Below are 15,579 nucleotides of genomic sequence, written 5' to 3' on the forward strand. Positions count from 1 at the left end.
AATTAAAACTTATATACCTCATTCAAAATTTGAATTTTAAATATAACTAATTCATAATTGGATTTTCAAACTCATAAAAAAACACCAGTGTCCAATTTTATACCGAATCGACTCATATTTCCGACTCGATCATTGATCTCAACGAATTTTTTTTTTGAGCATTTAAACTCAACAAATTATATTAAGATTTTAATGTTGAATTGGGAGATATTTAAACTTTTCTTGAGATTAGATTAATTTGTAATTCATTTAATTTTCTTTTATATCTTCCAAAATGTCAAAATAATTGGAATTGTTCCAGGAGTCGAGGCACCAGCTGTAATGGGCCATGGAGTATACCGAACTTGAGAATTAATGCTTTGCATCAGCCACGTCCAATAATTCCAACTCCATTTGGCTTTTCTTTCATTTGCGTCAAATTTAGGGTTTCAATCTCTCCACTTTAATTTCCCAGTTCCATATCTTCCATTGAAGGCGATTGATGTTTCTGTCTTAAATTTTTCGACATATTTGCATATCCTTACGCTATGGATAATTAAGTTCCCCGTTCGTCCCGTACACGCCACTTCTATCTCCGGCGCTGCATCTTTCACCCGATACCTATCAACATATGTAACACGGATACAATTAGATCATATTTGGATCGACGATTCAAGTTTTGTGAATAGATTCGATCTCATAAATATCATATGAAATCGTCATGACCATGAGCTGGTGGGATTTTTTTCCTTGATCCAGAAAAGATTTATTATTATCAAGTATTAAACTTAAGACGTCGTCTCAAATTTAAGACTTTGATGTCCTTGGCTCGGGGGAAATTCCAAACTATCCCTTTAAGGTATGAAATTCATTGAAAAATCAATATACTTACATTACATGTAGATAAACTCTTGAGACAATGTCATAACGATAACTATCATGGGTCATATAATTTGGTCATAAATGAGGGATAAGTGTTGGTTGGCTGGATCGTGGAGACATTAAATTTTTCGAGGACAAATACAAATTGGGCCAATTGTGGGTTCAAGAATCATGATTCTTGCAAAATGGTTCTGGAAAATGTAAGAATATAATAGTTTTGATAAGTTTTATTGAAAACAACTCCTAAAATAAAATAAATATATTTCAAACCCCTTAAATTTTTATTGAGAAAATGAACCCAAAAAAAAGAAAAGAAAACCTTGCGTACCTTCACTATCGTGTCCACCTCGAAGCTGTCACCACCCTTCGTTCAATTACAAATCATGGAATCCTTCTGAACCTGCAAGAAACCAGATAAATGAATTTAAAAAGATTGCAAAAACTTAGAAATATTTACCACGATAAATAAATAATAATCCAGCATAAAAAATGAAATAATTTAAAAAAAAATTATAATGAAAATATTCTTGGTGTGGACGAAACCATGAAAATCAGTTCCATTTAACAAAAATTCAAATGTGACTCCTAATATAACTAATAATTCACCATCGCAAAAAAAAAAAAAACATAATTCGGTAATAAAAAGAACATTAAAATAAATATAATTCATGGTTCTCTGAAAATTGTGGACGCAACCACGATTAACTTCCGAGAAATAAATTTGGAATTACAGCCAAAAAAAAAAAGAAAAAAGAAAAAAGAACAAGCCATTCATATGATTTTCTGAATACGGAGACTCGATTTTCATTATATTTCCACGCAGTGGGATCGACAAAAATGGATCCCTTTTTTTCCTAATTTTTTAATTAATAATACACAATCCAGATTAATTATGCATCATTTTACATCATTAATATATACCTTTTTCTTGATTTTTTTCCCAAAATTTTCCCCATTTTTCTCAGTTGGATTACTTCCATTTCCCCCTGGAAAGATTTTGTTATTGCCAGTTGTTCCCACAGTGAATCAGATAAACACGGCCACCATTTCCATGATGGTGGCATGCATACTGATGGTAAGGAGATTTCCCGGCGGCTTTCACGACGTAGGACGGCGGCTGCTTGGAGGCGTGGGGGATGTGTTTCCCGCTGGCGGAGCTGGGGCACCGAGGCGGGACGCCGCCAGTGACGGCAGCATAGCAGAAGGGTGATTTGGGTGAGTTGAAGGAAACAGTTGAGGGAGGTGGAGAGACCTTTTTGGTGGGCTTGGGGGCGAAGAGGAAAGCTCTGATCTTGAGAGAGGAGACCGGCGAAGACGACGCTGCCGCCGCCCGGTCGTACTCCTCGATGAGATTGGCGAGATCCTCGTCGGAAGTAATCGACACCAATGCGTCCAGATCTTCAGACGGCAATTGGCACCTGAAACTCACCGCCGTTCCACACATCTCCGCTAATTTCAACAACAGCTCTACACCAAAAAAAAATCAAACACAACGAATTAAATCTTTAAATAACACAAAGAACACAGACATAATCATTGAATCACTTCAAAAATGGAAAAATTACAACGGGACTCACCCGAAAAAGAAACAGTGCGTTCAACAGAAAGAACACGGGTATCGCCGCCGTGGTACCGCAGCTTTCCGTCCGGATAACGGGGGAGGATCCGGCCGCCGTAGCTGCACGTGAACTTGATGGGTTTTCGGGAGAGATCATTTCCGACCATAACTTTCATTTTCTCTTGGATTTTTTTGGGTAAAAAAGCGGGCTTTAGAGGAAGAGAGACTTGCTTTGAAGTTTTTGCTCTTCTTCTTCTTCAAGCCTGTGTTAGGAAGTACTGAGCACTTATTTATAGAGGTGGGCTAAGCTAGTGCAAGTGTGAAAAAACAAATTATTATTTAAAATATAAATATATATATATATATATATATATATATATATATATATATATATATATATATATAGAATTTTGATATACTGCACATCTATCGTGTACATCTATATGAGCACTGATGATGTGTCACTTACACATTGGATGCACAATTTTTCTATATTTCATCATATCCAATAGATGAGCGACACATCATCAATGCTCACATAGATATGCACGATAGGTGTGCAGCATATCAAAACTCATATCGTGCTCATATAGGTGTGCACGATAAGTGTGCAGCATATCAAAACTCATAATTGCACACCTATGTGATATATATATATATATATATATATATATATATATATATATATATATATATATATATATATATATATATATATATATATATATAATAGATCTGATATATATATATATATAATAGATCTGATGTGCAACTAGGATGGCAACGGTCCGAGTTACGGCGGGTTTGGTCAAATACGGAATCCGTTCTGCCTTCCTTTAAACCATCTCACCAACTTGCGAGGATTGAGGTCCAATCCGGGTTGATTTATTGAACTAGTCAAAAATATATAATTTTATATTTATTTCATAAAAAAGTTAAAAATTAACGAATCATTAAATTTATGTCTAAATTTATGTTAATTATATTCAAAACAAAAAAAATTATCATAAGTTAAAATATACCGATTTGTATTCAATTGATAACTAAAAAATTTAAGATGATATCTTTTCATATTAAACTTACAATAATAAAATAAAATAATTTCAATTCAAAAATTTTATAAACTAAAATTAATGATAAGGTATTAAATATTTAGCCTAAAAAAATATAATATTACAATTAATAATATCTAAACATATATAAACCTTCCCCCACCTTAATACAGTACCGAATTTAGACTCGATCCAATTTCATCCATATGTGCATCTAACTCATGATTTATATATGTAAAATGAACTATCTGATCTATATTTGATCTATATTTACAATGAAGAAAATATTTTGATATATAAGTTGAGTCAGCTCAAACATCCATCTCACAAAGTTGACACGTGAGTTACAAGAGTTTTGATATATTTATTTATAAATAATATTTTATAAATACCATGAATTTTATATTATAACATGTATGTTAAAAATAAATGTTATTATTTTTGGATATGAGGATGACAAGTTGGAATCAGAAAATAACTACCCGCGAAATAGGGAATATCTGGATCATGTGGTTGGATAGATTCCCATGTTCGTGGGCCCTAAGGTTAATTTCTAAGTTTATTGATCTTTCATCCTTTCCAAGAATAAAAAGAAATCAAGTGTTACTTTAAAAAAAAAAGAAAAGAAAAGAAAAGAACACTCTTTTTGGTCAAGTTTAACTTGTAGAGAAGCTGGTCTGGTTACTTGGGGGGTTTTATTTAAAGAGTACGTCTTTTGTGAAATAGCTTAATAATTTTTTATTCGTGAGATTATCAATATTTTTATATTTACCATAAAAAGTTATACTTGCACAAAAATTAATATTTAATCATGGACGAACCAAACAGAAGATATTTCTCAGAAAATTGACACATGAGACTGTATTACAAGAGTTTTTGTGTTATTGTAATTTTTTTAATATAATCTTAAGAGAAAATTTTTGACATCATAAGATTATCTTAAATATTAGAGTAGGTCTTTCATAATACGGTTTTACGGATTTTTATTCGTGAGACGGATCAATCATGTCATATTTACAATAAGACAAAAACTTATGTGAGACGGTCTCACGGGTCGTATCTGTGAGACGGATCTCTTATTTGGGTCACCCATGAAAAAGTATTACTTTTTATGCTGAGAGTATTACTTTTTATTGTGAATATGGGTATGGTTGACCCGTCTCACGGATTATGACCCGTGAGACGGTCTCACATGAGACTCACTCTTACAATAAAAGTAATATATTTGACATAAAAGGTAATATTTTTTCGTAGGTGACCCATATAGAATATCTGTTTCACAAAATTGACATATGAGACCGTCTCATATGAGTTTTTGCGTAAATATTAATAGATTGTGACACACGTGATATATCAATAATTAATCTCGCTACATGATCCTATTGTGTACTCAAGTTCAAAATTATAAAATGGACTATAATATCCAAATATAAATTTATATCTATTTTTATTTAAAAGAGTGTTTTGAAAGCCCTTGTTTTGCAGATATTTTTTTGGATCGACTATTTTGTATTGAAGGTTGTCCTGTTGTATTTGATGTTGAATTAATTATCAATTTATTATAAACCTTTGGTGTAGAGAAATACTTGTAACGCAAACCAAACGTCTGACTGAAATGTTCAATAATTTGTTGTTTTTCAATGGGAAATAGTCTAATATTTGAATATTCTTATTAGGCCATGTTTTTCTCCCTAAATAAAAGTCGACGATTTTATTGGGGAAAAAATTAAAATTCTTTCATTTCCAAAAACATTTTTGAGCTAACATTTTCATATCATTTCATTTACAATATATTTGTCAAACAAATCACATTAATTTACTCATTTTTTAAAACTTTCAAAATCTCTATACAAACAAACAATATATCCAAATAAATATTTTAAAATATATGCTTTTAATTTTTAGGAGAATATATACAAATCAAACTAAATTTAACGCACATTTGATGTTCAAATGCTGAGTGGTGATTCTTGGAATCAAAAGTGCTAAGAATGGTCCACCTAGTTTCTTGGTATTATTCAAAATAGTTCACCAATCACAAGTCACCACAATTCTAGATTTGGATGGATGTTAAAAGTTCAGAATTTGAAACGAAATTGAATTTTATGATTTTCCTATCTTTTGATTGAGCGTGACGAAATATCACATGTGAAAGTGTGGGACTATGTCATTCTTTTGGGTGAATCTTAGAAGAGTGGATCCGTCTCACGATCATAATCTGTGAGACGGGTCAACTCTACCCATATTCACAATAGAAAGTAATATTGTTAGCATAAAAAGTAATACTTTTTAGTGGGTGACCCAAATAAAAGATCCGTCTCACAAATATGATCCGTGAGACCGTCTCACACAAGTTTTTGTCATCTTAGAATATTTTTACGTTATATTTTTGGTCTATTCTTGTTCGATGATGAACAAAAGCTAAATGTATACGAATTGATAAATACAAATCTGTGGAGAGAAAATAATACTTTGAGAAGGACTTGACTTCACACGTACTTCACACGATAGAGGCAGAAACTTCTCTTGGAGGAGAAGAAGACATCAACTCGGAGGAAAAAGGGAGGCCAAAATTAGAAGACGAGCCTAAATCGCAAAGATTTCTTTTAATTCTTCTCGATTATATTTGATTATATGAAATTAAACACGAGTTTGAGTTTATGGATTATAATTTTGTAGACTAATGCCACAATATGGCCAAGACAAGTTATTTTGATATATTTATTGACGTCGTTTATCATATGCGTTTTTTTAATCTATTCAGTTAAATTGCATAATTTTTTTTGGTTAATATCAAAATGAGATAGATCAATATTTGTTTCACTATATCAACCAACATATATTTAAAATTGACTAGGAATAAATTCGAAATCTATATACGACTTCAGGTTGCAAATTTGAAATTTTATAGGGACTTAATTCGATTAAATCTAATTAATTTTTTTATGAATAATTAGACTCTTATATTTAATTAAGTTTATTAAATCGACTATTGTTAATAAATAATTGAAGGAATTTCGTCGTGAATCAAGTGATTAATTTATTGAATTTGACATGTATATTGTAAATTTTCTATTGTCTATCAAGTGGAGACAATCTAGCATCACTCTCAACCCTCTGCGATTTCTCCCACTTTCCTTTTGATTCCCTCACCTCCATCACCTTGTTTATTAACTCAACTAATCTTTTAATAAATAATGTAGGGAATTTCGTCGTGAATTAATTAATTGTTTTATTGAATTTGACACGTATATTATAAATTTTTTTTGATACCGTTGTGCGACTTATTTGTTTTTAAGAATTTGAATTTCTCTCCTGAGCATTCTCTTTTTTTTTTTCTTTTTTTTTGTGTGAACATGAATTAACTATTTAGTTGGTGTCAACTTTAAGCCGAAACCGTAACATGTGTTTGAGAAAGAATTAAAGAAAAAGCAACGAAGTAATCAAACTTCACACTCATTTGTTACTTTTCGAATAATCTTTTTGCCTTCACACATTTGCAAACAAACGCGTAGATCGCATTGGACGTAATTTTTGAATTTTTTTATTCTTACCTTAATAATTAATAATTGGAATCGTGTTCCATTGTATATTCATACTAAAGAATATTATCACAATCACTACACTACGGGATCAATTAATTTGTAACGAAATTACCAAAATACAACAAAATGGAGGGTACACATTTTTACGATTTAAAAGATTTTAGTTGTTTCATTACCATCCAATATTGTTTTCGGTAAAAACAGAAAACATTCAGTCATACAAGAATAGGTCTTTTGTGAGACGGTCTCACAAATCTTTATCTATTAGACAGATCAACACTACTGATATTGACAACAAAAAGTAATACTCTTAGCATAAAAATAATACTTTTTCATGGATGACCCAAATAAGAAATCTTTCTCACAATATACGACCCGTGAGACCGTCACACACAAGTTTTTGCCGACATACAATTGATATCAGAGTGAATATCACGTTTATTATTATCATGGATTCCAAAAAGTGTAATTATTGAGAAAAAAATTGTTTTAGGTAAAATAATCGCACATATTGGAAGATAAATCGAAACATGACGCATGAGGTGCCGTAAGATTTAAAATATTTAAATTGTACTGTTATCTTCCACTATTGTATTTTTTTATATTGTATCAAACGACGAGTCTTATTAATGTCACAATATAAATCAATAAAATACCTAATTTATTAATGTTGCATACATAAGATTTAATATTTTACAACTTAAAAATATAGATGCTCCCTTTTTTTTAAAACCCGAATTAAAAAAAATGAAAGATGTCAATAAAGGAGTTCTCCAATAATTTAAAAAGCATAATTTGTGAGTCGGCCGAATTTTGAGGATTATCTTCTTCACCATTTTCACCTAATGTTCCCTTAATAATTGTACGACAAATTTTATTCCATTTTGATGTAAATTCATTGAGCCATTTGGGCTGTCTTCCCAAATTGTGGGTCAATGTTTCCTTTTTTTTTCCCTTCAGATTTTGCAACATTTTTTCCCAAGTATTAATTATCATTATTAAAAGACAAAAATGTGTGTGGGATAATCTCACGGGTCGTATTTTGTGAGACGAATATCTTATTTGGATCATCCATGAAAAATTATTATTTTTTATGCTAAGAGTATTATTTTTTATTGTGAATATCGGTAGGGTTGACCAGTCTCACAGATAAAGATTCGTGAGACCGTCTCACAAAAAACCTACTCCGTGATTAAAATTGGTTGATGTATTTTCAAAGGGATGAAGCATAACCACCATTATTTCCTTGTCCCTATTGAATATATTTATTACCTGAATAGAATCGAGCATGTTCCTCTGTTCATTTTTCATACATTTGGCAACTTGTCATTCAAATGGGGAATAACATTTTACCAGAAAAACAGAGAAAAAATAAAAAAAAATAAATAAAGATACATCCCATCAGAATCACATGGTTTTTTTTCCCTATAAATTTTCCAAATAAAAAAAACTAAAAGATAGGAAAAAAATAATCGAAGATGTATGATTATTAATAAAGTTACTATTGCATACATTATTTCTTGCCACAAAGCTTGAAAAGAAAATGTGAGAATTAAAATGATGCCAATGAGACCACAATTGAATTTGAAGTTTGGATATACCCATGCTTGACATGGTGGCGATATCAAGTCCCATACAAGTTTTTGAATCTGATAATTTTGATTTTAAAATTGATTGTTTCAATTTTGATAGAAGATTTGTCGAAACCGAATCAATTTGACACAAGTCGATTTTTAATTATCGTGGTTTGATTATGGATTGAATTGAATTGAATTTTTATGATTAATCGTTTACCATCATGCCAAAAATTATAGTTGTTAACAGATACACAAAACGATTTTTTAATACTTATGGTAACATATAGTCCCGTACTAATCTACACGTAGACATGTGAGACTAAACCTAGTTGGATGTCAATGTGTCATGTTGTTTATCCTATGAGTTTGATGATGGTTGTACTTTGTTGTTGATGTTGTCTCAAATCATCTATAGACCAATCTTATAATTTTTACTATTAACACTTTTTTCATAAAAGATCAACCGTACCCATTAAGATCTGAAGTCCTTCTTTTAATCAAATCGTCTATAGACCAATCTTATAATTCTTACTGTAAAATATCAGTCGTATCCATGATCTGAAGTCCTTATTTTACAACACAATCAATCAGATCATACAACGTCACCAGCTTCACGTACAAGAGTCTTACAAAAGGTCACACATATCAGTACTTATTTACCAAACACGCTTAACCCAACCTAAAGTGACACTTATATCATTATATGTTGAACTTCAAATTTTAATGAGTAACACCATGACAATCATATTGTTTAATTCTAATTTCTTAAGCAATTATCAAAGTATGGTTAATTTTTTATTCTATGTTAAAAGAATGTTTGAACCAAAGTCCATTAATTTCAAATACTTCGATTTGATGTTTCTTAGACCAGAACCAGACATTTGAATTCTCAGTCATGTATGTCATTTCAAATCAAATTTCCTAAACGCAAGCACGACCTAAATATTCCCAAGTATTCGTCCAAAAACCCGCAAATCAAGATCTGGTGTACTCCGTATGCAATTAAGCTAATAAAATTTCCGATTTAGGTTGGGGAACGAAAGTACCGAAGCCACGAGCATAATGAAAAGATCAAGAAATATGCTATTAAAATCCTAACCTAGAAAGGCATTTGATTTCTCTAGAGAATATAATTCAAACCTTTGTGCTTTGTAGTGTGAGCAAAGTATCGCAAGTTGATCGGGAATCTTTTTGAAGGTACCCACCCCCCCTAAATATTATGTTGTCCTTAAATGCGACTTTTAAGAAGCGTGCACACGTGTCTACAACGAAGCAGTGTAATATTTGAGCAATACATGGAGGGGCCATGATTCAATGAGGTTACCACTTTGATGAAACTACTACTTGTGTGTTCATCAACAATCAACATAGGGAGGTAATAACTTTTTTGGTCGGTTTATTAATTTCCTTATTTTGGTTCTTGATTCATTACATTTCAAATTTTATTTCTGATATATTAGCTTTTATTTTTTTTGGATTTAGTATTTTTTCGACGGGATGATGAAGTGGCACTAGAAGTTGTCGAAAAATATGGACGTGACACCGAAAATTGCTGATTTTTCATATGTCACGTCAACAATCAGACCAAAATAGCCGGAAATTATAAGTTAGTGTACCAAAACCAAACTTTGAAAATTTAATGAACTAAAACCCAACATCGAACAAGTTAGTGGACTAATAAATATAACATAAACACAAACAAACACACATATGTGTGTGTATGTATCATGTGAGAGGCACGAAATTCTACCAACCTTTCGATTTTTATTATTAATAAGTGAAATTATGACATGAATTCCAACTAAACTGCATTAGAGTTGGCCTTTGGTACACACGTGATATGTTGGAAACTGTAATTATTATATAGCTTTCATGCATGTATCTGTCGCATCATTAATTTTATTAATATTTTAGTATATAAAAAAAATTAATGAGGCCGTTAAGCGAATAATTTAGGTGGTAAAATGGGATTAACCAATCTTTTAATAAATCCTGCAAATAAAATATAGACAACATCATGCATCTAATTCAATAAATCCAAGAAAATAGTGAATGTTGAAAAATATGAGCTGTAACATTTGAATGTTGAAAATAAGAAAGTTGAATGATGAAAATAAGATTTGTAAATATTTTAAATTAGTATGTGACGATGTATGTAATGATATATTTATTTTTGGATTATTTCCAAAGAAATTTCATAAATATGTCTCTCAATGTGTGAAGAAAAACACAATTGAGTAGAAATATTTTTTTTTATAAAGTGTATAGTTTGATAAATTTTGAAAGTTTGAGATTTTTACCGTAAATTTTTTACTTTTAACACGTTATCAGCACGATACTCGAAGGTTCGGTTCTTCATATTTTTTCAAGCTCCAAAACACAAGAACAAGGTAATTATATTCAAAAGTAAGAATATTTATTTATTATTTATTTATTTTTATTGTGTATATATTGAATGTATAATATCATGTTATTATACAAAAGGAGTCTATAACACCTCATTATAATAACGTGATGTGATTATTTTACTATTTATATATTTTTATTGTGTTATATAATAATTATATATATATTTGTATAATATCACAATATTATATAATATTGTGATATGATATACATAATTATTTAAACATGATTAACATTATATACATCATATTTTACCATAAAATTTACATATACATATATTTATTTTTTAAGATTTTGTAACGGTAATAAACGACTAGTTTTTACCCTCTAAATATGACTTCACAAACACATTCAATCACTCCAAACTTAATCTTCCTCCATAAAAATTTTCTTCATCAAAATTTTCAAAGAAAAAGATGATTCTTTCAGGGATATTTTGTATAATTATTTAGTTTATTATACTCACTAATCTTGTATTTATCGGAGAATAGTTGTCTTGTGTTTTTTCTTTATTTCTAAGAATGCTTATACTTATAATCTATCAGTTACTTTTTATTGCCATATTAATAAATTTAGATCTTAACTAATAAAATGCATTGTCATTTTTATAGTAACACCATATCAAACTTGACAAAGCTCGAATTTGTTGCGTTCAACATTACAAGAAAAAATTATATGCCATGGACTCTCGATGTAGAAATGCATCTTGAGTCATTGAGTCTAAGCGATACCATTAAAGAAAATGATATCTCTTCATCACAAGAAAAAGCAAAAGCTATAATATTTTTGCGTCGACATCATGATGAAGGTTTAAAATATGAATATCTTATCGAAAAAGATCACATGACTATGGGAAAGGATTAAAAGAAAGATTTGAACATATAAGGGAAGTTATACTTCCGACCGCCCGTGATTAATAGAATATGTTGAGATTCCAAGATTTTAAGAAAGTAAGTGATTACAATTCGGCGATGTATCGAATAATCTCGCAATTAAAATTTTGTGGACATGAAGCTACGGAATCAGAAATGATTGAAACATTTTCCATATTTTACGCATCAAATATAACTTTACAGCAACAATATAGAGTGCGTGGATTTGCGATATATTCTGAACTTATCGCTTGTCTTCTTGTGGCGGAAAAGAACAATGAGCAGCTAATAAGAAATCATTAGTCTCGACCCACTGATTCAAGCGCATTTCCAGATGTAAATGTTGTAAGAAAAAATGAATTTAAACCTGGAAACCAAATTAAAATTCAGAGACAAGATTTTGGTCGAGGTCGTGGTCGTGGTTGTGGACGTAGACGTGGAAGTGGTCGTGGTCGTGGTCACGGCCGTGGATTTGAAAACAATCGAGATAGTTATTTTTATAACTCATCTCAAAAGGACGTCACGAACCACCCACGGAAAAGACATCATGAAAACATGAGTGTAATGAAAATCACTCAAAACGATTTGAAAGTTCTTGTTTTAGATGCGGCACTCCAGGACATTGGTCTCTTATTCGTCGAACCCCCGAGCACCTTTGCAAGCTCTTTAAAGAATCGATAAAGGAGAAAGAAAAAGAGATCAACTTCACTGAGCACATTGGCGTTTGAGTGATTCAACTCATTTTGATGATGCAGGTTTTCTGAACGATTTCTCTGGAAATGATCAATATGTTAGTGGAATAGAATTGAAAATATTAATGTTGCAGATTTTCTCAACGATTTCTCTGAAAATGAACAATATATTGGTGGAATATAAATATAAAATAATTTATTTTTCATATACTCATATGCTAATATTATATTGTACAATTATGAGATATGTTATATTTTTCAATAACTTATATATGTATTGTGAGTAATTTTTTCATTGCATATTTTTTTTTTGAAGTTCAAATATGGAAAATGCTATGAACAAAGCTAAACAAGCTAATCTCATGTAAGTTTGCATACATGAATCATGATAGTGGTACAACACACACTATTTTCCGAGATAAAATATATTTCTTGGAACTAAAACAAACAAAAACAATAGTGAATACAATATCAGGTTATGTAGACTTTATAAAAGGCTGTGATAAAGCACATTTTTTGTTACCTAATGGTACAAAATTTTTGATAAATGATGCTTTGTATTCACCACAATCGAAAATAAATTTGTTGAGTTTTAATGACATATATTCTCATGGGTATGATACTCAGAGTCTCAGACAATAAATGAAAGAAATGAGAAATATATGTATCTTACCACATATAAATCAGGAAAGAAATATGTAGTTGAAAAATTATCAATGATCTCTACTGTATTGCATTATACATATATAAGTCTAATTAAATTAAACATGGTAGTTGATAATTCTTCAATACTGATCAATTGGCATGATCGATTAGGACATCCTGCTTCAATAATGATGCGAATAATTATAGAATATGCACATGGTCATCCGCTGAAAGACCAGAAGATTTTTCAAAATAATAAGTTTCAATGCAAAACATGTTCTCTAGGAAAACTTATTATAAGACCATCACCATCTAAAATCCAAAATGAATCACCTATGTTTCTCGAACGTATGTAGGGTAACATTTGTGGGCCAATTCATCCATCATGTGGACCATTTAGATATTTTATGGTATTGATCGATGCCTCCAGCAGATGGTCACATGTATGTTTATTATAAACTCGGAATGTGGCATTTGCAAGATTACTTGCTCAAATAATAAAATTGCAGAATAAATTTTCCGATTATATAATCAAGAAAATTTAGACTTGATAATGCTGGTGAATTTACTTCTCAAACTTTCAATGATTAGTTTATGTCAATGAAAATCACTGTTGAGCATTCTATTTTTCATGTACATACAAAATATTGATTAGCTGAATCATTGATTAAACGTCTACAATTGATTGCTAGACCAATTATTATGAAAACAAAACTCAATGTTTCTATATGGGGACATGTAATTTTACATGCTGTTGCATTAATTCGCATCAGATCAAGTGCATATCATAAATACTCCCCATTGCATCTTGCATTTGGTAAAGAACCAGACATTTCTCATATGAGAATTTTTGAATGTATGGTATATGTGCCATTGCACCGCCGCAACGAACAAAAATGGGACCACAAAGAAAGATTGGAATTTATATTGGTTATGATATCCCATAAATCATTCGATATCTTGAGCCTCAAACAGGCAACGTGTTTACACCATGTTTTGCTGATTGTCATTTTAATGATGAATCTTCCCAATGTTAGGGGGAGAAAAGAAAAATATCGAAAAAGAAATTAAATGGTATACATCATCATTATTACATTTGGATCCAATAACTAAACAAAGTGAAAACATGTACAACAAAATGCGCACTTGCAAATAATAACAAATCAGATACCAGATGCATTTGCAGACACAAAAGGGGTAACTAAATCATATATACATGCTGTAAATACCCCTTCTCGAATTGAAATTCTAAAGAAACAAATCGAAGACACTCATGATGTCATTAAACGCTTGAAACGTGGAAGACCAATTGGTTCCAAGAATAAAAATCCTCGGAAAAAAACATAGAGAAACATGATGATCACAAAATAGAGAATGATATTCTAACAGAAATACATGATGATGAAAATGTTTCGTCAGAACCACAAACTGACGAGAATCGTGAAATATCTATCAATTATATTAATACTGAAAAAATATGAAACCGAAAAGATATAAAAAATATGATGAGATATTTTCTTACAATGTGACATTTGACATCATAAATGACAATGAAGACCATGAACCAAAATCATTTGGTGAATGTAAACATTGATAGGACTGGATAAAATGGAAAGACGTCATCCAGGTTGAATTAGATTCGCTAAATAAACGTAATGTTTTTGGGCCTATAGTCCTTACATATGAAGGTGTAAAATCTGTTGGGTATAAATAGGCTTTTATTCGAAAACGTAATGAGAAAAATGAAATAATAAGATAAAAGCTCGACTTGTTGCACAAGGTTTTTCTCAAATGCCTAGAATTGATTGTGAAGAAACGTATTCTCCTGTTATGGATGCAATTATGTTTCGGTATTTGATTAGTTTGGCGGTATCTGAAATTTAGAAATGCGTCTTGTGGATATTGTCACATCATACTTATACGGATCACTCGATATATATCTTAACTCCCTTAAGGAGTTAAGATGCCTGAAGCACAAAGTTCAAAACTCAGAGAATGCTATTCTGTGAAATTACAAAGATCATTATATGGATTAAAGCAATCCGGTCGAATGAAGTATAATTGGCTAAGTTAACACTTAATGAAAAAGGGATATGTAAACAATTCAATATGTCCTTGCGTTTTCATTTAGAAAACAACACCTGAAAGCGTAATTATTGTTGTATATGTTGATGATTTAAACATCATTGGAACGAATAAAGAAATTCAAGAAGTTGTGTCGTACTTGAAAGAAGAATTTGAAATGATGGACCTTGAAAAAACAAAGTATTGTCTGGGTTTGCAAAACGAACTTGGAGAATGTGAAATATGTGTTCATCATTCAAATTATACAAAAAAGGTCCTTAAATATTTTAATATGGATAAATCAAAT

General features: G+C 30.8%; 1 protein-coding gene across 2 annotated transcripts; it reads right to left on the reverse strand.

Annotated features, from left to right (window-relative positions):
- Positions 1–228: 228 nt before the first annotated feature.
- LOC140837123 (RAF-like serine/threonine-protein kinase PRAF) lies at positions 229–2,696 on the reverse strand. Of its 2 annotated transcripts, XR_012119220.1 has the most exons (4): positions 2,439–2,696; positions 1,783–2,328; positions 1,190–1,261; positions 229–600 (listed from the first exon to the last, which is right to left on the reverse strand). XR_012119220.1 is itself a non-coding variant. In XM_073203148.1 (2 exons), exons 1-2 carry the CDS (start codon positions 2,593–2,595, stop codon positions 1,862–1,864), a joined length of 624 nt encoding a protein of 207 aa, XP_073059249.1. In that variant the 5' UTR covers positions 2,596–2,696; the 3' UTR covers positions 1,534–1,861. The 2 variants fall into 2 exon arrangements, 1 of the variants encoding a protein (XP_073059249.1); XM_073203148.1 differs by lacking the exons at positions 229–600; positions 1,190–1,261 and having other exon boundaries at positions 1,534–2,328.
- Positions 2,697–15,579: the final 12,883 nt, after the last annotated feature.

Source organism: Primulina eburnea, chromosome 7, assembly GCF_022965805.1.
Source record: "Primulina eburnea isolate SZY01 chromosome 7, ASM2296580v1, whole genome shotgun sequence".
NCBI classification, from domain to species: Eukaryota; Viridiplantae; Streptophyta; class Magnoliopsida; order Lamiales; family Gesneriaceae; genus Primulina; species Primulina eburnea.

Bases quoted from the DNA above. Each gene is read 5' to 3' on its own strand.
- LOC140837123 (XM_073203148.1), bottom strand. From the start codon at position 2,595: ATGAAAGTTATGGTCGGAAATGATCTCTCCCGAAAACCCATCAAGTTC. The intron at 2,329-2,438 runs GTGAGTCCCGTT...TTTTTGGTGTAG, and splicing joins ACGCACTGTTTCTTTTTCGG to AGCTGTTGTTGAAATTAGCG.